General features: G+C 37.7%; 1 protein-coding gene across 1 annotated transcript; it reads right to left on the bottom strand.

The window, feature by feature from the left end:
• Window positions 1–335: 335 nt before the first annotated feature.
• tgm1 (transglutaminase 1, K polypeptide) lies at window positions 336–26,334 on the bottom strand. Its single transcript, XM_051661963.1, has 14 exons — window positions 26,250–26,334; window positions 23,840–24,075; window positions 22,387–22,578; window positions 18,828–19,079; window positions 18,422–18,540; window positions 17,230–17,337; window positions 11,748–11,925; window positions 11,500–11,638; window positions 10,005–10,197; window positions 7,903–8,056; window positions 5,226–5,510; window positions 4,662–4,822; window positions 4,148–4,284; window positions 336–1,138 (listed from the first exon to the last, which is right to left on the bottom strand). Exons 2-14 carry the CDS (start codon window positions 24,072–24,074, stop codon window positions 994–996), a joined length of 2,298 nt encoding a protein of 765 aa, XP_051517923.1. The 5' UTR covers window position 24,075; window positions 26,250–26,334; the 3' UTR covers window positions 336–993.

Here is a 26,334-nt window from a genome sequence, read left to right as displayed (position 1 = left end):
TGTGGCATGGAATTTTGTAGTCAAGGTATGTGCCTATAGAAATTGACCAAAATAAACGTACACTAGGAAAAACTGGTGACAGCCTCAGACTATCTCTCCTACTCTCTATATGTTTTTGACCTGCGCTTATGAAAATTAATTAAAAGACTACAAAATGTAGTTAAAACAAAAGACAAAATGCTAAACTGGAGCACTGTTCAGGTGAGACTGCAGGCAGGTAAGCAACAGTTAACCTTTTTCAACCCTTTTTAATGTTTTCTGTGAATGAATTTGATTTTGATGTTAACTATGCTTGGGAAAATAAATACAATTTTCATGCATAAAGGTTATATAAAGAGAAACGTTTCTGGTACTGTTGTTCACTTTAGTCATGTCAGTCAGTTCAATTATTTAATAGCAATTCCAACAAAGAGAAGGTGCTAGAACCCTCAAGAAATTAAAACTGCATAGCAGAATCAAGTATTTTGTGCAATAGTGCATGCTGTTTATTGATCCATAGATTGATTAAATATGCAGTAATCGCTAAAACCTAGAAGAACACATACAACATGCTGTTACAAAAATACATTTTGTGATTGTTTTAGTGGACAATTGTAAAAGGATAAAAACATTTAACAAATATGATAAAAAAAACTTTTAAAAGCAAAAACACAATATCATGCTGACATTTAGTTTATATAAGAAAAATAAATAATTGTTAAATTTATTAGATCATAAACTGTTAAATTAACATCATATTTAAAACAAATACAGGTAGTTATTATAATAACTCAGTAAAAGGTAAAATCCAGCAGTATTAGGTCTCAAATGTGTCAAGTGTTGCATAGTGCTTCATCTTGAGTGATTGGAGTAAAAAGGCCTTAACTCTTAATCTGGGTAAAACACTCACTCGTGGCTGGAGAAGACAGTGTCATAGATTGAGATCTCCAATTTTCCAAATTAATTTTACAACCTCTGAAGCTCCAGTGCAAAGCATTTTCTTCAAGAGATACTTCACATTGCTTTGACAATGATGCTGGTGACTCCATGCACCTGAGTTAGCTGATGGCAGTCAAGTGAAGCCAGAAGTTTCTGTGGTCCAGCCTCCATTGGAATAAACTTCTCTGTCAATGTAACTGTGGCCAGGCTTTCTACATTGCTGACAACAACAACAAAAGAGAGATTGTCATGTTTTTTGTTTGTTTTGTTTTTTAGGGGGGAAGGGGGGTTGGGGTAAATATTCATACGCAAAGTCCAAAAGACATGTTTAAATTCTAAAGAAAAATGTCTCTTTTCTTGCACTGTGCTACCAAAGTGATACTGCAGGCAATATATATTTTGGATTTGAGTGTAGTTTCAGCTTGTTAATATGTCCTTTTAACTTAATCGAGTTGAAACATACTACATTTTTAAATTAAACTAACTAGTACTATTAGACCCAATATTATAAATAAGGATGAATCTCATGTAGAAATGTCAGGGTCATATTTTCCCTCTAAAATCAAAGAAAATGTAAACTGTATTTTGCATAAAGGACATGAAACCTTTTTTAGTACTGTGGAGATTTTTTGCATTGTGACATTATTTTCAAAACGATTAAGCACATTTCCCCCCTACACTTTCATAACTGTTCTGTGAAAAAATAACATTTTCATTTCAATACAGTACATCCTAAAGAGACAATGATGTGCTTAATTGTCACAAAATTATGTCAGAAAGCAAAAAATTTTAAAGGAGCCATGTCTTGACGAATCTAATTTTCCTTGATATTTTGACATACACCGATCATTAAACCCACCTGCCAAATATTGTCTAGGTCCCCCTCGTGCCGCCAAAACAGCACCAACCTGCATCTCAGAATAGCATTCTGAGATTCTATTCTTCTCACGACAATCGTACAGGTTGGTTATCCGAGTTACCATAGACTTTGTCAGTTCGAACCAGTCGGGCCATTCTCTGCTGACCTCTCTCATCAACAAGGCATTTCCATCCACAGAACTGCCACTCACTGGATGTTTTTTTTGTTTTTGGCACCATTCTGAGTAAATTCTAGAGACTGTTGTGCGTGAAAATCCCAGGAGATCAGCAGTTACAGAAATACTCAAACCAGCCCATCTGGCACCAACAATCATCCATGCGATTATCTAATCAGCCAAACATGTGGCAGCAGTGCAGTGCATAAAATCATGCAGATACAGGTCAGGAGCTTCAGTTAATGTTCACATCAGCCATCAAAATCGGGAAAAATTTGATCTCAGTAATGGCATGATGGATGGAAATGCCTTGTTGATGAGAGAGGTCAACAGAGAATGAGCAGACTGGTTTGAATTGACAAAGTCTACGGTAACTCAGATAACCGCTCTGTACAATTGTGGTCAGAAGAATATAATCTTAGAATGCTATTCTGAGATGCGGGCTGGCGCTGTTTTGGCAGCACGAGGGGGACCTACACAATATTAGGCAGGTGGATTTAATGTTGTGGCTGATCAGTGTATATTACCAGTATACGGCACTCGCACTGAGTGATGTCTGCAAACAGTGCCTGTTTTGTAAAAGTTTTCCGACCATCGCAGTTGTAATTGACTGCAAAAAGAAAATGTTCCCAGAAAGGAGAAATGTACGGGGCATCTCTATCAGCAGCTCGTTTTCTCCACTTGCCATTTTCAACTACATACAACGTGTGCAGAAATGTGATGTCATCAAGTTGACCCACGTGAAACACAGGTGGAGCGTATTCATCTACAGAGCAATACAGGAGCGTTAGCGGAGGTTGTAACTGTGCCTGTCTGTTTGACGCTTTGATTTCTTCACCAAACCTTGTGCTTCATTAAACTTGAGGTGAACCGCAGTGCCAATGCTTACCGAAGAGTGGGTGGCAAACCGCACGGTTCAGTTTTTTACCTAGAACCGTTACACTCCTTGTGTCAAATTACAACCCTGAAGAGGAGAATCCATTTTCTTTCAGTCAGCTGCTGCCTTTTGCTGTTTGAGCATAAACATGTACGCATTCTTCCGCCCATCTGCACTATTTTTAATTGTTGGTGTATGAAACATGCGCTGGATGGACGTCTTTGACCATTTAGATGTGTTTTCAGCTATGTGCATTTCAGTGCAGGATGATACTAGAAACTGGATGTGTGTGCGTAGTTTACACCATGCTTTGGACTATGTATGTGTTTCATGTGGATGTTTCTTCAGCGTATTTCAGCATGGATTACGTGTGAACAGTCATAAAATGATTCAAGCTTTGCAAAGGAAATGTTATTGAAAGATAGGGCAGTTAAAACACTTGTACCCAATGCAAAACAGTTCCATTCATAAATATTTCAAATGTCATGACTGTTTGATAGTTTATGGTGCTGACAACCCTGTTTACACCGGCCGCATCCGTTGATGTGACACAACGGCTTGAGGCTGTATACACCGGGCGCGCCAACACAAGCAACTTCTGAACTGTTTATTTGTGTTGTTGGCCGTAGTAGTGCCAGCACACGCAGCGCAAAATGGAACGGGACATCTGTTTACTGTTGGTGCAATGTGACATGCCACAACGGATGCCTTCCATGGTAGACAGCATCATTGATTATAATGGGTTCTATTGCTTTTTGATGCGACTCGCGCGTCAGGTGGAGACAGGGTGTGAGTGTTAACAGTTGTGCTTGAGATTAACAGTTTTATATATTCAGATGCAATGTGTTGGATGTGCGTTATGTGTAACCCCTGATATTTAGTTTTATAATATTGTGGGGTTGTTCATTCTCTTGATGATTTTATTTGAGGGGCTGCACGATGTTAGCCAGTCAGAACAGTGAGCATTTATGCTGATGTTTTAGGAGGTGCTTAGGCCAAAACCGAGTGTTTCAGACATGATCATGACCATCAGGGTGGAGAATTATCATATACTACTACATTACTAAATTGTTTTTATGCAAAAACATAAAATAAAAAATAAAACATTACTAATATTATCAGTGGACCTCAGGAAAGATAATAAACCTATATTATCTTTAAATAAAAAAAAAATAAATAAAAAAAACTTCATTTTCTTAATTTCAAATATAATTTTTATTTATTTTATTGTATTTTTTTATATGGGTGAAATATGACCCGGCCATTTCTTGACATATTCACCCAGTTCAGTTTTAAAAGCTGACATTAAATATCTTACCCATAGGAAACCTCCCTCACACTCTGCAATCCCAGTCCTTCGATGCGAAACTTCACATTTTTCAATTTTCGGCGAAGTGGGTTCCGGAAAACAAACGTAACCTTCAACTCTTTGCCAACTACGGCATCCCCATCAGGCTGGAAGGTAGATGAGCACACATTTACAACATAAATGCCATGACCTTTATGAGTCAATGTGACCAGATCTGATTTAGCACAAATAATTCCTTTCCATTAAACATAATTATTGTAATAATTATGAAACAGACTCTTTATGTGATGAAGTTAACTTTCCAATCTCCAAAAAAAAGAAAGATAATCTCCTAATACACAATAATGTGGATCATTTTACATTTATACATTTGGCAGAGGCTATTATTTAAAGCGAATTACAATGTATTCAAACTACACATTTTTTCAGTAAGTGTTCCCTTGAAATCGAAGCCATGACTTGCTGAACTGTAGTTGTATTTGTGCTAAATGGGTAGTTTAAAAGAAAAATCATCTAAACTCACAGTAATGACAATGTCAGGTGTGCGCAGTCTGAAACTGAATTGGGTGGCCAGAACCTGTTTCGTCTGAGCGACCCGTCCTGTGATAGTGAGCATCACAATTGCCTGGTCCACCAGTTGGTCTTTATAGTGATCATACAGCAAACTCCACTCCACATTCTCAACTATGAGGGGTAAGAATGAAACATCAGGCCAAAGGAGTAGTTCACCCAAAAATGAAAATTCTGTTTTCATTTACTCAACCCTCATCTCATTCCAAAATGTATATAAATGTCTTTCTTCTATGGAACACAAAATATATTTTGCAGATTGCAGCACTAGCAAAAGCGTGCAATGACCAGGCTTTTGTCAAGCTCTAAAAAGGACAAAAAGCACCATAAAAGTTGTCTATACACTTCAAGTGGAATATTCTCTTCTGAATCCATACCATAGCTTTGTGAGAGGAACAGTGATATTTAAGTTGTATTTATTCATAATCTTGCCCTCCACCATAAATCTCTGAATAACTCAAATATCGGAAGTATCAATATGGACATCACCAGAACATATTAGTATCAGGTCTCTCACCTTCATTGGGCTGAAGTTCAACAGGTATCTGGTCTTTTTTCACTGCAGATTTATGCACCCCAGTGTAGTACACTACTGCCACCTGGCCGTTAAGATTGACACTGCGTGGTTCTAAGCTTAAGTTCTTTATTGTGATGGTCAGTGTAGCATCTGCACCAAGTCGAGGTTCTTCCCCCTCCATACTGATCTGCAAGGTGACATCTTCAGCACTAGGGACAGCATAAACTCCTGCCTTGGAGCCATATTTACAAGCTGTTTCCACAGCAATGCGCTCTTCCTCTGAATCTAAATGGAGAAAAGGAGACCTATAGCTGTTTTCTTGTGTGATTTTTTTAATTTTTTTTTTTAATGATAAAATACTTTCTCATACACCAGTATAGAGGCTGTTATAAGTAAACCATTCATAGGTTGATTTCCCCAGAAAGTGAAAACACTGTGGCTCTGAGGTTCTTTAAAAACTGGTTCTGCCCATACGCACTCAGTTATAAAACGCACAAACAACGTACTCTTAACCGTTGGATGTGCTTAGATGCAGCTGGTGGAATGCTCCTTTACAGCCCGTAAAAGTTTCTTCAGATGGCAGAAACTGCACAACATCGCATTGGCACTGGAAGTTTCTTTCCCTCATGGCAGTGCTTAAAGTTCTCAATTCGAGTCACAGTACTGGCAGCTATTCTAATACTTAGAAGGTGCCAGTCTGGTTTCCTGTTCGTGAAACGATCATGCAAAGGGGGAGACCCGCTAAGCACAGCCTGAATTAGTGGACAATGAGGCACAGATAAATCCTCCTGTTCAAGCATCTCTTCATGCCTTTAGTTCATTTAACATAATACAGTAGGTTCGTGGTACATACTATAAAATCATTCTAAATTGTAATGTTATACTCAGCAGTTTTATAGTGTGTATTTTATGTGTATGTTTTTGGCATTTTGTTTTCGATAGCATCTTTCTCTTTATGTCTGAACTGTTCAGGTGCAGTGGTGCTGAAAGCCCTTATATGGAGATGGCTTGGGCGTGTTTTATGCAAATTAAAAACTTCGGGCCTTCATTTAGAATTTTCCAGATTCATTAACATAAGAACGAGGACAAGAATAAATTAATGTGTGTATGAACCTGTTGTGAATCAGGTGGAAATTGTTAGTGAAAAACTTTCCCGTGCGAATAAGTATGAAAAATCCACACAATTATTAGTGAATGAGGCCCATTGATCTGTTTGCTTGAGCTGCCTGTTTATGTATATTTTGGTGCTGTAAGCGGTTTTAGCCGTTCTAGAACTTCCACAAAACTGAGCCGTTAAATTACACACACCCACTCTTTCCAAAATATCGCCCTCCAAAGATACCATTGAGACCATCACAGAAAAGCAGCAGTGCCTCTTCTCATGTTTGTCATACACAATAGTATCACAATAGCACCCTCAGTTGACAACTTTTATAAATCTGAATATGACATTCAACCTAAATGTTACGCTTCAACTACTACACTATGAGAAAGTGCAAAATGATTGACAGGCAGAAAAGCAAATCACAGTCTTCTGATTGGCTGATGAAAGAATGTGTCCGCAGCCCATGGTCATATTTTTGCTTACTGTTTACACAGTATAGTGCTGTCAAAGAGAACAGTGAGATATCTCAGGAGACTTATTTCAGTGATTTTTATTAGGGAGAGGAAACATTTTCTGCATATTATTCCATGAAGAAAAAAATAGCTTAGAGCAACTTTAACCCTTTTGCAAGTATCTGCATTCATGCTGCTGTTTACCAGCAAAGAGGAACTGAAACGGTTGTTATAATGAACCAGCTGCACAAAGTCTTTTCAACATCACAATATCTTACAAACATTCAAACAATCACTAAATAAGTTTAAAGCTGTTACCATCAGAGCACACTGTTTTGATGCAGCGATGCAGCCATGTTTTCTGACGTTTAACAAAGAATATTAAAAATAGTCTGTCCACTCGAGCCTTCGCCCATTCTGTCGTCACTCATTCTAACCACTTCTGGTGCTGGGAGAGTGGAAGGGCTAGGCTTTCAGAACCTTCTATGCTTCTATGGCGAACTCAAAATCCCATGCTGCATTGCATGTAAACAATATGGCGGTGCGCATAACCGATACGCGCACTCACGATAGCATCTTATCTATCATAATTAATCATTTTAAACATCTAAAAACAACATTGTATGCTTGATAATATATAATCAAACCTTCAGTGCATCTGCTGTGAAGTGTAAGGTAAGATTTTTTTTTTTTTTAATTACAGAGTGCATTAAAGAACTCGTGCTGGGGGGCGGGGGGGGGTGGTCCGTCAGTACAGGAGAAACTCACATGCAGAAAGGTTAACCAAGTGAATGTATAACACCAGGAACATTCATTCCTTCTTAAACACCTTAACCACCCATCTTCTCTTTGTCCATCTCTCCACTAGACTATTGCAGTTCACTACTTCATATGACCTATGAAGTGCACCCAATTTTCTGCTGCCACACTCATTTTCAGTTTTTCTAAATTGTCACATGTATTGCTCATGTCTGTTAGCTTCCAATAGCTAGGAACCTTGTCCTGGCCTTAAAATTGTGGACCTCATAATTGCAACCTCTTGAGGTATTCTTAAGGTTTGATTGGGGTATATTTGATTTGAGTATGTGTGTGCATGAGTGTGTACTTTAGCTTTTTGTACCTTCTGGGTGTTTGTAGAGGTGTGTGATGTCCTCACGTTCATCAGAGCCCACAGCTTTAGTGCTAATAAAGTGACCTACTGCTTTCTTCTCAACTTTGACCTGAGTGAAGGTCCCATCAGCCTTCCGTTGCCAGTAGACTTTATCACTGTTTACCTAGAAGAAAAAAACAAAACATTTAGTACCAACAAGACGCCTAAAATAAGACACTTTGGGCTTCAAACACAAGCAGAGCTAATTTCTGTGTAAATCGTTCATAAACAGTTCTTACATAAATTGTTACACTGAATTGAATCAGAAAAAAGCAAAGAGAGGATCTTGACTGCTGCAAATTTGTAAAAAGCTAATTTTGGAAAAGGAACTAATACACATACAAATCATAGCATGTGAGGAAACTGAAAGGTGAAGTGTGTTATTTCTGTGCTTCAGCCAGCCTTTAGTGGAATTGCAATATGTTTCATCAAGGTCGAGGTTCCCTTTCATTATGGTCACTTCACTTTGTTTGTCATCTAGTGTGACTTTGTTTATCGACCTTTGCGGTGGAGGCACATGGGGGCAGGAGTCGGAGAACAGGTATTTAGAGAATGATTTAACGCCGGGCCGGTCCTCGCATTTCTCATTCTTACCCATTCAAGCATGCCCCAATTCTCAAGTGCAGTACAGGTATGACAATCTGTTTCCCAACCAAGAGTCAAATGGTCTGTCTTGTTTGGCTGTGAGGATGATCCAAAGGACATGCTGTCTGTCAAAGCATCATATAGCACAGAGGAAGTGCTCGCCGCAGTCTCTCCTGCCCCTTGAATCACATCTTTGCGGTTGCTTCACATGAGATCCCTTCAGTGCTGTGTGAATGTCAGAGTCCCCAGGTTTATGTGGCAGAGGCGAATCAGCAACAAGTCATGCGCCACTGTATGGCAGCGCTGTTGCTTTGGAGGAAAACCTTGTTCTACGAGTAGGGGGTGGCGCTGGGTCAGGAGGTATTGAAAGGTGGTTTCAACAGATGCATCACTCACAGTCTGCGGAGCCCTATATGATGGATGTCCTGTATTTGGTATCTGGACAGGTCCGGGTCTGTTGTGGCATTTCAATTATCTAGAGTTGTTCTCTAGGCATTTTACCCGGAAAGTGGTGACCGCACCCTCAGAGAGTTCAGAGGGTTTGGGGCATCTTTGGGAGGGCAGAGGTGGTCCTCTTTGCCTCCCTGAAATCAACACACTTCCAGCTTTGTTTCTCTGGTGGCTCCGGTTCCCTTGGGGATTAATGCTGTGGCGCAATAATTGCCTCCAGGTCAAAAATATGCCTTCACTCCTGTGAAGTTGCTGCACCAAGTGTTGTGCAAAGTGACGGAGGACAGGGAGTCCATTCTGTTTATTGCACCTATTTAACACAAGTTTTTGTTCCCGGACCTAATTATGCTGTTGGATGGTTTCCCTTTGAGAGGATCCTGCTGGGAGTATACTTGTTTTCTCATGCTCGCGGGATGGTCTGGCATCCACAGCCAGAGAAGTGAAGGCTCTTTGTTTGGATCCTGAATGGTTCCCATTAGAGGGCCTAGGGATAATGCTACCTGTCACTGATACTATTTTGCATTTTGATTTTAAGTGCCAGCTGTTCAACTCATGGTGTGCCTCCCATGGTCTAAACCCAGATGGTTGCCCTGTGCACAATGTATTGCACTTCCTTCTGAAGCGTTGGACCCTGGACTTTCAACATCCACACTCAAAGTTTATCTGGAAGCTGTTGCCCTGGGTCTTGCGGGGTTTGACCTTTACAAAAAAGAGGTTCTTCCAATTGGTTTGTAAAGGCAATCGCACTGGCCTGAGAAGCAAATGTTGTGCCTTGCCCGCTTAGCGTGAGAGCCCATTTGACAAGGAGTATGGTGTCATGCACCAGCCAAGCAACTGCCATTGAGATGAATAGGAATGCTAACGAATATTATAGCTATTGGTCCAAACAATTGCAGACAAGGGAAGTTTTTAAACTTGTAATTTTTGCAGTTCTGCTTGGTGCCAGAGAAATAACATGCTTCACCTTTAAGAAATGTGTCTGGCTCCAGACCAAAAATGAAATAAAATGAAATAATAGTTTGGAAGTTGAGAGCTACCTCTGCAAATACAAACGGTGTGTCATGCTTGAGGAAAACATGTCCGTTCCGGACAGCTGTGACAGAGGCAGGGCCACAGCAGAAAACACCTTGGCTGGTCTCCTGAGGAGTTGCATCTACAGCCTGCCAGCCCCCCATACCTGCGGGAAGGTCTGGACGGGCCATCCAACAGTCATTCCACACATGAAAGTTCCTGCAGAGACAGGAACAGTGGGGGCACATTTGTATATTTAATATCATGTTTTATCTTACGCTCAGTAACATATTTTATTTTATAGTAAACATTGTTTTCCCTTTCAAAGACAAATTGCTGTGTCCAGGAGTGAGCAGAGAGATTTTTGTGTTCCAGGTTTTGCAGTAAAAAGAAGAACAAGTGATAGTGGCTATATCTCAAAAACGAATTCACTCTCACAAGGAAGATTTTCAAAGGATTCTGTATTTAATTTATGCAGAATATGGAACTACCTAAAACAGCAATACACTGATATTTTTCTGTAAATTACATAAGATTTTGTGATTGTTTGTACTTTATACGCAGTCAAAGTATACATTAGCAGAAAGCAAGCTCACATACGTGATACCTTATAATGCATAAAAGGTAACATTTAGATAAATTACAGTAACATTAATTAGTGGTGTTTGCTATGGCAAGAATAACAATTATTATTGCTCTTACATACAGTATGTTCAGGGATTTTAATAAAACTTTGGCAAGTAACTTGTCCTGCACCATTTGTGCTATGGACATGAATGATACCTCAAATCATGTGGGTTGTTGAGCATTGATGTGCTATTACTTTTCTGAGTGATCAGATTTAAGTTTTTCGCCTGCCGGACAATTAAACAGGCAAAAAAATAAAAAATAAAAAATAAAAAAAAATAGACATTGAAGAACCTGAGCCATATCAAGGAACCAAAATTGGCCAACATTGCTATCTAGACTGGCACTAGTACCCTTCAAACTAACTTTTCAGTTTGTGACAAGAGTGAAAGAATGTGAGGAAGGTTAGTGACACATTTTAGAAAAATAAATGTTGCCAGATGGGCTGGTTTGAGTATTTCTGGTTTTGTAACTCAGATAACCACTTTGTACAATTGTAGTAGTACAACTGCAGAAAAATATCTCAGAATACACTACAAGAAACATGAGGCAGATGGGCTACAACATCACTTTTCACACTGTTCCTAATAAAGTGCTCAGTGAGTGTATATATACATATATATATATATATATATATATATATATATATATATATATATATATACATACACACACACTCACGGAACACTTTATTAGGAGCACTGTACTAATACAGGGCAGGGCCTCCCTTTGCTCTCAAAACAGCCTCAATTATATATATATATATATATATATATATATATATACTGTATATAAAACAATCCAGGTTGACATTACAAATGCAATCAATAAACATACAGAAATAGTGCCATTTTGACAGCTGTTCAAAATACTATAAATGAAATTTGGGCCTACCAGACAGAATCTTGATTAAGCTCTTCGATTGGCTCATAGTTCTCATCTAAATAAACATCAGTTGTCAAGGAAACATCAGTGTCATGAGCAGAGCTGAAGTTTGTAACGCTACGGGTGGGAATTCCTAGACACCTCAGCACTGTGAGATGAAATTGAGAAAAACAAGAGACAGAGAGAGGTTTAAATGTTATGCACAAATGACATATGGACATATTTTCAGTGTCTCACTTGCTCATATATATTCTTACCTGAGGTGGTGACTCCTGAGAAGACCCAGCATTGTCCGTATCTAACTGGTGTTCCTCCATTGACATGGTACTGTCTCAGGATGTCACTGCTACCACTCCAGACTGTGGGTGCTGTTCCATCCTCATATTTACCTGACCAATTACCTGCCAACACACCATTGTCATCAGGGGAGTTGACCTGTTGTAAAACATAGCAAAACATATCAGTTTCTTTTGCATCTGGCTACTTAAAAAAAAAAAAAAAAAAAAAAAAAAAATATTACATTTATTACACTTTCAAATAAGAAAATAATTCAAGTGTTTAAGGCAAACTACGGCCGAAAGACCGGATCTGGCCCCTTAACATGGTTTATACCAGCTGGTCAATTATAAAACACTTTTCATTTGATAACTCTTTTATCATGCAGTAGAAGCTAATAAGCATCCTCAAGTTCATATTACAAGAGATCCACACCTAACCACAGTGCTTTAAACTTGGACAAGTTGAACTTAAATAAATTCAAACACAGATCTTAACTAAATTATAAACATTTTTTAGCTATTTTTATTGCTACCTTAAAGAAATATTTTGGGTTCAATACAAGTAAAGCTCAGTTGACAGCATTTGTTAAATTATGTTGATTAACACAAAAAATAATTTCAACTTGTCCCTCCAAAAATCGAGGTTGCAGTGAGGCACTTACAATGGAAGTCAATGAGGTAAATTTTAGTAAGGTTTAATGGCAGAAATGTGAAGCTTATAATTTTATAAAATAACTTACATTAATTCTTCTGTTAAAACTTGTGTATTATTTAATCGGTATAGTTGTTATAGCGTAATCTTTACGGTCGTTTTAGGGTTTACAGCGTTACATCATTATGACAACAATATTGTAAATACAACAATGTTCTTTACACAGAAATGGTTAGTAAGCAATTTTATCACACTAAAATCATGTTAACACGGGGCTCCAGACTAAAAAAAAGTGACTTAGGAGCCATTGGCTCCTAAACTGAAACATTAACGAGCCAAATGGCTGTTTTTAGTAGCCAAATCACAGATTTTCTCGATTTAGATTGCTGATATAAAGCCAAAGTAAAGGAAGTCAGCTGATAACCCATTCATCTAAGGTTTAATAAACAGTATATATGGTTGAGAAGATAAGTTTGCATTCCCTTTTGTCTCATCAATATTCAAACCCCTTTCATAATTTATAAAATCTAAGAGATAAAAGATTTGTTTTATTTAGTACTGCTCTTCAGAATCTATATTACAGATATTTACATATAGTATTCATATAGTAGTGTGTCGTCTTCTTGAGCATCAATAAATGTTTGCACCGTGTGTAATTGTTGTGTACAAGTCCCTCAATTGTCCTAAGTGTCAAAAGCTTGATTTTATATATATATATATATATATATATATATATATATATATATATATATATATATATATATATATATATATCATTAAAACACATGTCTAATATTGTGATGCAGCCACCCTGCATCTCAGAATAGCATCTGAGATGCTATTCTTCTTCTCACCACAATTGAGAGGTTATCTGAGTTACCATAGAGAACGGCCAGAACCAGTCTGGCCGTTCTCTGTTGACCTCTCTCATCAGCAAGACATTTCCATCCACAGAACTGCCACTCACTGGATGTTTTTTGTTTTTGACACCATTCGGAGTAAATTCTAGAGATTGTTTTGTGTGAAAATCCCAGGAGATCAGCAGTTACAGAAATACTCAAACCAGCCCGTCTGGCACCAACAATCATGCCACAGTTGAAATCACTGAGATAACATTTTTTCCCCATTCTGATGGTTGATGTGAACATTAAAGGAAGCTCCTGACCCGTATCTGCATGATTTTATGCACTGTGCTGCTGCCACACGATTGGTTGATTAGATAATCGCATGGATGATTGTTGGTGCCAGATGGGCTGGTTTGAGTATTTCTGTAACTGCTGATCTCCTGGGATTTTCACATGGATGTGTAAAATGTTCTGTTTTATTCTCAACCACTTTTCAACAAAACAAGGCAATTTTCCAGGTATTCCATTATTTACATTTCTAAAAGTGAAATTAAAGCACTTTAAGCACTTCAAGGACCTTGTGTAAACCTTGTGAAAAAGCGACAGAGATATTGATGTTTGAGTAGTCATTTCATTTATGATCACATGGACAAAAAACAATGTTAAATGTTAAAATAAAGAGTTTTGCATCAATGTGGTACTTCATTTATTTTAGTTTACCATTTACCTTTCCTAATTTTAACATTTACGGATTTGCCCCATTCACTTCCATTCCACACTGCCTCACTGTTACCCAGATTATTTCTTTTTTTTTATGAAAAGGAGTGACAAGTAAAAATAATTTTAAAATGCTGTCAACTAAGCATAACTTGAATTGAACCCGGAATATTCATTTAAACGGTGCCAATGTAATGACAACTTTCCATTGTGTGGGCATAAGAATTGACAATCGATTTTTGAGCGTATGACACAAAAACACTTAAAAAGTCTTCCATGAACTGTATAACTTTCACAATGTGGAGTGTTATTACATGGTATCAACATGAAACAGCATTTGCAACCAAGTTTACCTCCATAATGTTGCATTCCAACATAATGCATGCTTTACAAAGAAGCTGTTATTGAAGGATGGGCATTGGCAACTACATTGGACCTGACAGCAAACCCGCAAATACCATAAGTAAGCATTGTTACTCATTTCACATGAAAAGATGTTAGCCAGCAGTGCTAGATAGTAACAGATTACATGTAATCTGTATTATGTAATCAGATTACAAATATCCAGTACTTACATTACATTGTATGTGCATAATCAGATTATAGTTACATTTTATGGATTACATGATTACATTCTTGATTACATCACCAATCAGCCAAAGGCAATAACTAGTGCATAATTTACTAATTATGCTCCTACATTTTAAAAAAAGTCTATATAAAAGAAGTCTGGGGTCACTCTTTCTCCCATAATTACTAAGTGTTACGAGAAGCTGGTCCACTCTCATCTGAAATCCTGACAGCCCCCAACTCTGGACCCAAATCAGTTTGCCTATCTTCACAACAGGTCAATAGAGGATGCCATTACCACAGTTCCCCTCTGCACTGACTCACCTGGACAATAGCAACTCATATGTTAGGATGCTATTTATTGATTTCAGTTCTGCCTTCAACACTGTCATCCCATCCAAGCTGATTTCCAAACTCACTCATCTTGGCATCAGTACCTCACTATGCAATTGGACTTTGGACTTTCTTACTAACAGACCACAGTCTGTTAGGCTCCATAACCACACCTCCTCTATCCACACACTGAACACTGGTGTACCACAGGCCTGTGTGCTGAGCCCTCTTCTCTACCCCATCTTCACCTACGACTGTAAACCGTGCAAGGGTCTAACTCCATAATAAAGTTTGCAGATGACACCACATAGCAGGCCTGATCAGGGGTGACGATGAAACAGCCTACGGGGAAGAGGTTCAACACCTGGCAGAGTGATGCGCTGACAACAACTTGGCTCTCAACACTCAAAAGACCAAGGATCTCATTGTGGACCACCAGAGGACAAGGAGAGCACACACACCCCCATCGACATCAACGGGGCCGAAGTAGAGCACATGTCCAGCTTCAAATTCCTGGGTGTTCACATCTCTGAAGATAATTCCTGGGCCCTCAACACATCCACTCTCATCATGAAAGCACATCAGCTCCTTTACTTCTGTAGGAGACTAAGGAAAGTGCACCTGTCTGCTCAGATCCTGGAAAACTTTTACTGTTGCACCATTGAAAGTATCCTCACAAACTGCATCACAGTGTGGTATGGTAACTGCACTGTTTCGGATCAGAAAGCCCTCCTGTGAGTGGTGAAAACCACCCAACACATCACTGGAGCACAACTCCCTCCATCAAGGACATTCATCATAAACACTGCTTACGAAGGTTGAGAAGTATCATCAGTGGAAAATGCTACAGGAGTCTCCACTGCCGAACCAGCAGACTCAGAAACAGCTTGTCAGCTGTCAGCCTGCTGAACACAGAACTCAATAACAATATGTAACCCTAAAAAAAAAAAAACACTATAATACCAGTTGCACATTACTTTAAACTGTTCACTTCATACTGTACTTCTTCTGTTATACTTGAATCAATGCACCTGTCTCTTTAACATGCTATTTGCATTGTGTATTATCTTTCGCTGTAACAGTCATTTGCCATTTCTACTTCATTCAGTACCAAAGCACCTTCTGTATATACAATTACTTATTTGCACTGACTGGTCTACCATCTGAATCTTAAACATGCACTTTAACAAAGTTTATAATACATTCATACTGTGTGTATATATATATATATATATATATATATATATATATATATATATATATATATATATATATATATATATAGCTATTTGCACTTCTGGTTAGATGCTTCTGCATTTCATTGGCTCTGTACTGTACTCTGCACTATGACAAAAAAGTTGAATCTAATGTGAATCTATTTCAAATATTTTATGTAACATCTAGCCATGTGTGCATGTAGATACCGAAATTGATACACTGCATAACACAGGGCATTTAGTTTTAAATTTAGTTCTAAATTAATGCCCAAATAAATACCATTCTATCTGTATTTACACCCTGCATAAAAAAATATTTACTTCAAACAAGCCCTCGTCCACTTGTCCATAATTATAGACACTCTTTTGTTAAAAAAAACAAAAACGTTGCGGTTACATTCTTTATGCTTTTGCAGCACGCAAATATAATTCAGCTCATGCTTCAGGATGGCAAAAAAGTGCCTCTCTTAGATTAAAGACATCCTTCTCATAAATAATTGTGAGAGACATTTTCTCATTATTGATTTCCTAGTTTCCTAAATCATAAAGTTATTTTAAAATACTAAAATTTACTAAAAATACAAGCATGTTCTCACTATCTTTTTTTTAGTAACATTCATTTTCTATGACCCTTTCAGCAACTTTTTTACTCAGCAACTGACAAACAGCAAGTTTTCATTTGATTTTATGTTTACTAATGCTTAATGAAAGGAGTGTTAATTGGTACTTAATACATTTAAAATAAATGATTAGATTTTAATCAAAATATGAAATGGGTAATCCCAAATTAATCAGATTAGATTACCTAAAAAGTGTAATCTAAAAGATTAAGTAACATATACAATTTAAATTATTATATATAATTGTGTAATTTGTAAGCACTACACGAACACATTTCAGAAGTAAACTACCCAGCATGGTTACAGTCACATTAGAGGTCATTTACATATAGAAGCTTTATAGTAACAAAAATAGCCCTTTTAATTAAAAGGGTCAAACAGAGGGTGCATGGTCATTAAAAATGGAATTATGATGGTTTTGGAGCAAGATATTTTGACTAACATTATAAGTGGAACCAGAGGAAAAAAGTACAATATGATGCCTTTCAAAGGAGAATTAAGACTCACCATTGCAGACACAATCCTGACCACATTAACTGGATCTCCCCATCCAGACGCAGGAGCTCCACTTTTTTCCAGCAAAAACAGACAGGCAGTCAGGATGGATTTATCAAACTAAGAAACAGAGGAAGGAAGTAATCACATTAATGTTTTTTCCATGTGTTTATACAGAATCTGGAGATTTGAAATGGAATTTTCTGCCATACAGTATGTCTAAGGAGCCATTTATTTTGTATAAATATATATACAGACAAATGTATTACTATACCGTATATTTTGTAAATACAGTTCATGCATTTATTTAGGGATGTCATAAAATATCGATATATCGATTATTGATCAGCAAGTAATTTATATAAAAATATCTATATATTTTTGAAGCATCGATATATTAAAATTAGCCGACATTTAAATAAGAAACCCAATCTGTGTGCTTTCTAATTCACTCAGTTGGCCTCTGTATAACAGTCTGTCGTAATAGTGTTGGAAGACCACAAGAGGGTGATATAACATGTATCTCACACAGGATGAGCTGAAGTGGGGCTGGAGATGGCACTCAGAGTTACGAAAGTTTTGGTACTTCTTCAAGAATGAACAAAGTGACGTTGATTTTGCAGGCTAGTGTGAAACTGCACAAACTGAACGATTAGAAATGGCGATGTTTATTATGCAATTTCTCTGTATGTAGCCTTGAATAGGTCTTTCATTCAAGATGTCAAACCACAAAACGACACTCTTTTAAATGAAAATACATTGTGTAGGATCTATGAAAGATACATGTTCACAATAGATCATCCAGTGATGGCTAGAGTAAACAATCGTTGTGCTTTGATAATGATTTGGGTTGAATTTAATGGAAAACTATGCGAGTTATGCTCTGTGGCGCTTCAGAATGTTGACGCTGAGTGTTGTCGTGTGTTTGTACCTTTGTAGAAAATAAATAATTGTTTCTAATTTTAGAGCGTGCCATGTCATCCGCCAGATGCGTCCAGTGTGTGACCCCCCCTTTAATTTTAATATAAGTTGTGTTGAGAAATATGTCTGAAGAGACAAAGACTATTTATGCAATGACCAGCCCTATTTATATCTGAAAAAAATAAAGATATATATCGATAATCATCGGGAAACTCTTCCGATTATCGATGTGTGAAAAAGGCATCGATTCCAAGTCTAATTCATATGGATAAGTTGCTCTTACCTGGCCAAAATTCCATGGTCTGTCTCCGATCTGTAACTCAGTTCCATAATAAATTATGCCCATGTCATTCAGAACATACTCTTTCCTCTCTTCCTCATTATCCATGTACACAGCATCATCTAAAAGAGAGAGATGGTGCTGTGATAAGTTAGACTTTTCAGATGGTTTTAAAAAAATTAAATAATCAAACTTCAGTTGTTTTTTAAATTTGCATTAAACCATAAAAAAGAGGACCAAGGTTTACATATTTTCAGCATGTCTTGAAATTAAACACATATTTTCGGAGTGTGTTGAAAGAAAAGGATCCAAATGTACTCTACAGTATGTATGTTATAGTGATTTCACAGCATGTTTTTGTTTTTTATCATGCCCTCTCTCATCTCTCTCGCCCCACCCTTGTCCGTACCTTCACACCAGGGATTGAACAGCATGTACAAGTCATTGTCAGAGTTGTAAGGTGACATGGCCTCGCCCATTAGGGAGTGTGTTGCAACAGTGAGCTTGTATATGCCAATAGCAGCAGTTGACTGAGAGTTCACAGACAGTTTGATTTTATTGCCTATCTGTTCAATAATCTTGGCTTCCCAGCAATTGTCCTGCAGGTCCTCAACCAAAGGAACAATCACAAGTGTGCGTTTTGATACATCTGGGAGATTACCTGAAAGACACACATATACATATAAAAAACTCAGGTCTAAGGGCAATGGCTCTATTACCAAAGTACTCTCAGAGTAGGTTTATTTTGGAGAGTCATTTCCTATATGTAGGCTTAAACCTTGAAGTTTCCATCATAATTGTCCAAGAAAAAAAGACATATAGTAGTTCAATAAACACGTTTAGCACCTTTTGTGACAACGTGCCCCCATAGCAGGTCATGTTGTCACTCTACACTCACTGAGAACTTTATTAGGAACATCTGTACACCTACTTATTCATGTGATTATCTAATCAGCCAATCGTGTGGCAGAAGTGCAATGCATAAAATCATTCAGATACAGGTCAGGAACTTCCGTTAATGTTCACATCAACCATCAGAATAGGGAAAAAATTTGATTTCAACCGTGGCATGATTTCTGGTGCCAGATGGTCTGGTTTGAGCATTTCTGTAACTGCTGATCTCCTGGGATTTTCATGCACAACAGTCTCTAGAATTTACTCCGAATGGTGCCAAAAACAAAAAACATCCAGTGAGCGGCAGTTCTGTGGACGGAAACGCCTTGATGATGAGAGAGGTAAACGGAGAATGGTCAGACTGGTTCAGGCTGACAGAAAGGCTATGGTAACTCAGATAACCCCTCTGTTCAATTGTAGTGAGCAGAATAGCATCTCAGAATGCACAACATGTCGAACCTTGAGGTGGATGGGCTACAACAGCAGAAGATCACGTTCAGCACAGGTGTCTGGATCAAAGTGATGCTGTTCAGTCTCGGCAGGGTGGTTCAAATATGGTGGTCTGTGGAATCCCCGGCTATATTGTGCTCAGAATCGGACCGCAGGATCAGAATTGCACGTGCAAATTGTGTTCAGCAGCGATATTGAGGGCGCGTTTGCTCTGTTGCCTGATCTGCATAATTCCTTTTGAACTGCTTAACTAGCGCAGTTAGCGCGTGCAAAAAATCTGCGCTTTTAGCGGGTGCAATTCATTCTTAGTGAATCTGACCCATTATGTTTAAAACCAACAAATAAACTAGACAAAAGGCATTAGTGCAATTGGACTTTTGGTCTTTAAACAGATAAACAGACAATTTCAAATGCTCTGCTCAAAGGTAAAAGCTATAAAAAAATTTAAAAAAATATAAAAAAAGACACTGGTGAAACTGATCAAAAATAAAATGGACCCACTTTATATTAGGTGGCCTTAACTACTATGTACTTAACCATTTGATACAATGTACTTAATATGTACATACATGTTGTTGCATTGTAATTACGTTTATAGTACCTGCATTTAATTACATTTGTAGTTACACTGTTAACTTTACCCCTAACCATAACCCAACCCTTACCCCAAAACCTACCTCTAATCCCTTATCCTTACCCTAACCCTACCCTTACTCCTAAACCTATCCATACCTCAACCTCAGTAGCAGCAAATGTGGATATTTTGCAGAACAACATGTAGTTACACAGTAAATACATAGTCTTGTATGTATTTGATGTTAGTACATAGTAGTTAAGGCCTCCTAATATAAAGTGTGACCATGAACACTGAATTTTCATAATATTGTAATTAAGCCTTAGCAACTTTTAACAAAAAGTCTGTGAACTTTATAAGGAGGGGATGGAAAAGGGAAGCCCAAAACAGACATGTCACAACTGAAAACATTTAGTTATGATGTAATCTTTGTTCTCTCAATAAAGGGACAATCTCCAAACTGATCTCTCTGTGAATTCGGAAACAGTAGGTTGAAAGTCCTTCAGCTGAAATCGGACTGTGCTTTCCAAAATTCAAATAACTATGCCGAGTGGCTGAAGTTGGAAGTGTTGTTGAACATTTGGCCGTGTGTGAGCTCCAGTTTCCAGGTGAAATATCCACAGAGTGGTACCAAATGAAGGAATACAGTCAACAGGAATGCATATTATACTAACCATATGCCCTAACCCAAACCCCCACCCTAAACCTAACAATCAGTGCAGCAACAATTAATCTTAGAGGGGAAATGCAACTTCCAAATCTTGCTCATGATTGATTATGTGAACGTGATTACATCCTGACTATTTCTTTACTCTGCTACACATTCCATATGTACAGTACATGTAAACTCTTTAAGACACAGAAAAGGTGCAATTTAATACAAAAGGTACCAATCAAATAAAAGGTTTTATTTTTTTGGAAAAAATGTACACTATTTATACTTTAGACGTGTCTGTGTGATGTGTCAGAGAGAGAATGTGAGATTAAATTCAACTGCAAAGCACTCTAAAACAATATTCCATCACAAGCCGCTTCACTGTCAAAGGAGTATTACTTAAATGTAACACAGAGCTTACTGCATAGTGCATACTCCTCAGTATGAGTTGCAGGAAAAGGTATGACAGTATTAGTTTAGTAAGTAATTAGCATAATACATGCCCAAACCATCTCTTTGTAAGGTCCTTCTACTCCAGTCCATTTAGTCCACCAACCCTGATCAATTACACATGAACAAGCTAATCAAGGTCTTCATGACAGAGCCCCTCCCACAGGGGGAGCCTTCAAGGTTAGCAACAAAAAAAATTCAACACTGCAGTTAACTGGACAGGTGACAAGAGGCTGTTTGTTTTGAATGGATGTCAATGGAAAAGATGTTTCAGATCACTGAATAAGCTGTTTTGTGAAGAAACCTCTCATCACTTAATGCAATGTTTCCCAACCTTGTTCCTGTACACGTTTTCGATGTCTGCTCAATCCAACACACACCTGATTTAATTCATCAGCTCATTAGTAGAGGACTCCAAGAGCTGAAACAGATGTGTCAGATCAGGGAGACAGAGGGCCCTTGGGCTTACTGTTCCGCCGTGAGTTAGGGGCGCCCCTGCAACCCAAGAGCCAGGGCTTAAGCCCAGGTAAGTCCGTACATTAGTGCGAAACATTGCCTTAATGAACTATGTGTGACGTTTACTATGATGATAAAAAAAAAAGTTTTTTAAGAGAAGTCACAGACATTTTGCAACAGGTAGAATAGCATTCAGTTTATGTGATTTGTGTGTGTGTAGTTTGAGTTGGTTCTAAATTTTATGCTAAATTTAAAATAAATTTAAATGCGACCTTATTGATGAATCATGAATACTGCGTGAGAAACATTCACAAATACATGGGTACACAGTAATTGAATGAGACCCAATGAGTGAAAGTAATTCTAAACACATACACACACAAAAATACACAGATAAGTTTAGCATGCTTACAGTGGGTTCACGGAGCTAATGTTGTTGGTACCACCCTACCTTTACACTGGACCAGGATAATAAGATGGCAAACTGACCTAGTCTCAGCTCTAAGTGAAGTTTGTCTGTCTTCGGGTTAAAAGGTCGTGAGAGCTCAATCGACATCTGAAAAGTCTGGCCTCTGCGGATGATAAGTTGTTCACTATGGTAACGGTCTGTATGATGCTCCACTCGGTTCTGTCCTGTCTTGGATTTGAGAAGGTCTATGGAATGTACCTCCAATAAAACACCTGAGAGAGAGAAAAAGAGCTTGGATTAATTTGATATCTTGATTACTATTACTATATTGATCTCTACATTTTTAATCATGTCTTTAAGGGATAGTTCAACCAAAAATGAAAATTCTGTCATCATTTGCTCACCCTCATTTCTTTCCAAACCTATATATCTTTCTTTTTTTCATGGAATGCAAATGGAGACATTTATAAAAATGTATCAGATAGTCTTTTCCTTCAGTGTTGAATGTAATCTGGTTACAAAGTACTTAGTTACTATAATCTAATTACTTTATAATTCAAAAAGTAGTGTAACATTCCATTTTAGATTCTTGTAATTAGATTACAGTTACTGACATTCAGTTAAGTTAATTACTTTTAAGTACATCAATTGGGTTACACATATTTCCAAAATAATATTATTTATGTAGAATACATTCAAAACACGAATTATGTTTATATGTATGTCTATATGTACAGTATGTTATATGTATTTCTGTAGTGCGCGCCCCCTAACGATTCATTGTAAGGGAGAAATGTGTCATGCTGAGTGTGTGACTTGCGTGCGACAATGAATAAGAAAGACATTTTTTAACCTTATTTTTTAATTCAAAAAAAACGTATCAGTTGAAAGTGCTTTAGAAAGTAATTTAAAGGTAAAGTACAGTAGTTAGTAGGCTAATTTGATTTTTGATGGAAATCATTAGCAAAATAATCTGATTACAAATTTCAGATAATTTCAGATTTCTTTTAGTAACTTCCCCAAAACTCATTACAATGAATACAGAATCTAGCTTTCAAGCTTATTAAAAGTTTGCAAAAACACTGTAAAAGTACCATAAATGTGGTCCATATGACGTGCGCAATATTCCGACTCTTCTGAAGTTATACGTTGACTTTATGTAAGAAACAGACCAAACATTTTTATTCACTAAAAATCTTGACATCCTCCTCAGTTCTTCTTGATGCTTCATGACTTTGATCCGGTTCACAGAACTCATCTTAACTTAATCTTGATTCATATTTTGTCTGTGTTTCTTATCCAAAGCTGTCGTTTGCCTTCAGAAGACTTTTATGAAGACTTTTACCACTTTTACTTATTTTCATGGCCTGGAAAAGACTGACCACTATTTTTCATAACTTTTTAGTTTCACATAAGAAACAAAGTAATTTTGGAATGACATGAGAATGAGTAAACAATGTCATAACGTTCTTTTTTTGGGTAAACTATTCCTTTAATTTTTGAAGCAGAGAAACTACATGTCATTAAGGCTACCTTTCATATCAAGGTGTTCTATTGATCCTTCTGGAATGACATCTGTGACAACAGTGTCCGTGACATCAGCATCAGTTCTTTTGCGGCGGCAACAGCAGCACCGGCGGAACCATCTACTGCAGGTCCATTCTGTCTTCTCTGGGTTCGCTGTCTCTGGCTCATCCAGCGCAAGTGTACCAGATGGAAAGCGGCCAATGGCAGAACGGTTTCTGATCGATAATGTGTCCACACGCATTCTGTGACATGAAATTTAAAAGAGTATTAAGCTTTGAATCAAACCAACTTCAAGATGAATCACAACATTACAACTTTAAATAGTTTGAGGACAAAACTGTCACCAGTCCTGAAGTTAGCTAAACCTGTCAAAATTTCATTTAAGGGAAATTCGGGGACACTCTCAATTGTAAAAACGATTCATAAATAAATTAAAATGGTTTTTTTTTATTTTTTATTATTGTTTTTTAATAATGTTTATTGTTTTTAATTAATGTCGGCTGTTTAGAATCAGAACAAGCAGAGCTTGAATCACTCTTTTGAGTAGGTTCTTGTCAATGAGCAGCGCTAGCGAGTAGTTAAAACCACCACTGAATGAAATTGCAAAAATAAACAATGTTTTCAATACAGCTTTTTGATTACGCCCCTGGCCTGCAGTTGTGGAAAAGATATTCAGAGTTTCGTTTGAGCCATATAGCAGAAAGTGAAGCGGATAACCACGAGCAGAGCTGCATTTGCTTTTTTTTTTTTTTATTATTCTCAATAATGAGGTTTTCTGTGTTGTCCTTGACTCTACACTTTTTTTCTCTATTTTCCTGTGTATTTTCTGTGCAATTGGTTGCGGAGACTCACGCGGCATTATATAAATTATTTATTTCCCTATGTCGGTCTTTAATTATGGTATGATACATCTCTGAAAACCCTGCCCCTAAACACACTGTAATGAGAAATACGACTGGTGAGTGGTTGCTTAACATGTCAGTTAGATGGCTTTTCCTATCTAAATGGGTGTTTCTTGGCCAATTGAAGCAGCTATGGACCCCATAGCTGAACTACGCGTGACTTGGGCGGGTCTAAGTGGGTCTTTCAAAACAAACACAGGAATTTTCATAGCGCAACAGAGACATAGTTTTGACAGTTTTTGAGAAAATTTACATATGAATGGCTTAATTAGTTGTCTCTGCACACTAAGCTGGATAGAAGAAAATATTTTAACACTGAAAAAGTTACAGACTTCAGCTTTAACTAAAAGTAGTGACGCTACTAACTTGACTACATTTTTCAGTAGCGTGACATTAGTTAAGCTATATTCACAATAATGTAGCTTTTCCAGTAAAAAACTAAACTTTAAAAATGAGTAGCACTGTAGCGTCACATAACACGACAAACCGTCCTCTCTCTTGCATGTCATGCTGGGAAAACCAAATCATTTAGGTGAGATGGTGGTGGAAGTAACTTGGGGTACCACATGAATATGGTAATCATACAGGAGGGTTTGTCTACTGAGGCGGAACGCTGTGTCCTGCCAGACACGGGCGAAACGTTGTTATGGACCATGCGCAACACAGACAGGTTAAGTTGTTGCACACCATCTCCAAGATGTGAGCAGGGTCTGAGTTGGGGTGGCAAAGCTAATTTTTAGGGTGGCAGCTTCCAGCCTGTGCCACCCTTCTGGCCCCGCCCCTGCATCATGGTACCATGGTAATGCCACACTGGGTTACTTACAGTATATGCTTTTTTGAGATGCATTGAATTTGACAATATGCACCTTGCATCTGGTTCATTATTTTTAACCACTTCCTTTCCCTCCTCATTAACAGACACAGACACACACACACTGATGATAAAATAGCTTAATTGTAAAATACTTTTGGCATGTAACTTGGAGGGTAATTAGCTAACTCCTTTAAAGGGTAGCTTTCAACATAGCTTAGATGCATTTTTTAAATAGCTTGCCCAACACAGTATGCAGTTATCAGAGATCATAGTACTGTTGTCCTGATGATCTTTCTCTCTTTAAGGGACACCACTGTAATTCAGCAAGATCTGTGACAAGTTGAATGCATTGGTCTTTACTCTTTTGCATGGAAGCAGATTAGATTTACTAATAATATTACCACCTTTAAGGTTTTTAATCCCAACATAATCTAGGCCCCTATACACTGTTAAATCCATTTCACCACCCACCAGAGTGTTAAAATTGTCATTGCATTTCCTTAAACTAATTATCACCCCATCACAAGACATTTATGTATGATAACAGTTACCTAGAGAGAAACAAAATATGTCTGGATAGTCCAGATTAAGATCATTTCCCAAAAACCCACAATAACAACTGGTATTTTAGTGGAAACTCCCTTGCTGTCACTGGTATCTCTTTCCTTTCCTTTGAAATAGTGATAAAATGCTTTCTTACTTGCTTGCAGTCCTTGTTTGTAAAAATGCCAGCCCCGTTTATGTTCCGCTTCAAAAAAACACCCGTAGTAGTAATCACGTCTCAT

This window comes from Myxocyprinus asiaticus, chromosome 29 (genome assembly GCF_019703515.2).
Source record: "Myxocyprinus asiaticus isolate MX2 ecotype Aquarium Trade chromosome 29, UBuf_Myxa_2, whole genome shotgun sequence".
Lineage (NCBI taxonomy): Eukaryota > Metazoa > Chordata > Actinopteri > Cypriniformes > Catostomidae > Myxocyprinus > Myxocyprinus asiaticus.
Note: the sequence above shows the minus strand (reverse complement) of the source record. Positions and strands in the feature narration are given on the sequence as shown.

What these genes read in the sequence shown, in the direction of transcription:
- tgm1 (XM_051661963.1), bottom strand. Translation starts at nt 24,074, where the DNA reads ATGCGTGTGGACACATTATCGATCAGAAACCGTTCTGCCATTGGCCGC. An exon ending in CTTAATCAAGATTCTGTCTG is followed by an intron (nt 10,198 to 11,499) that starts GTAGGCCCAAAT and finishes CTGTCTCTGCAG; the next exon opens with GAACTTTCATGTGTGGAATG. An exon ending in CACCTGACATTGTCATTACT is followed by an intron (nt 4,285 to 4,661) that starts GTGAGTTTAGAT and finishes TCTACCTTCCAG; the next exon opens with CCTGATGGGGATGCCGTAGT.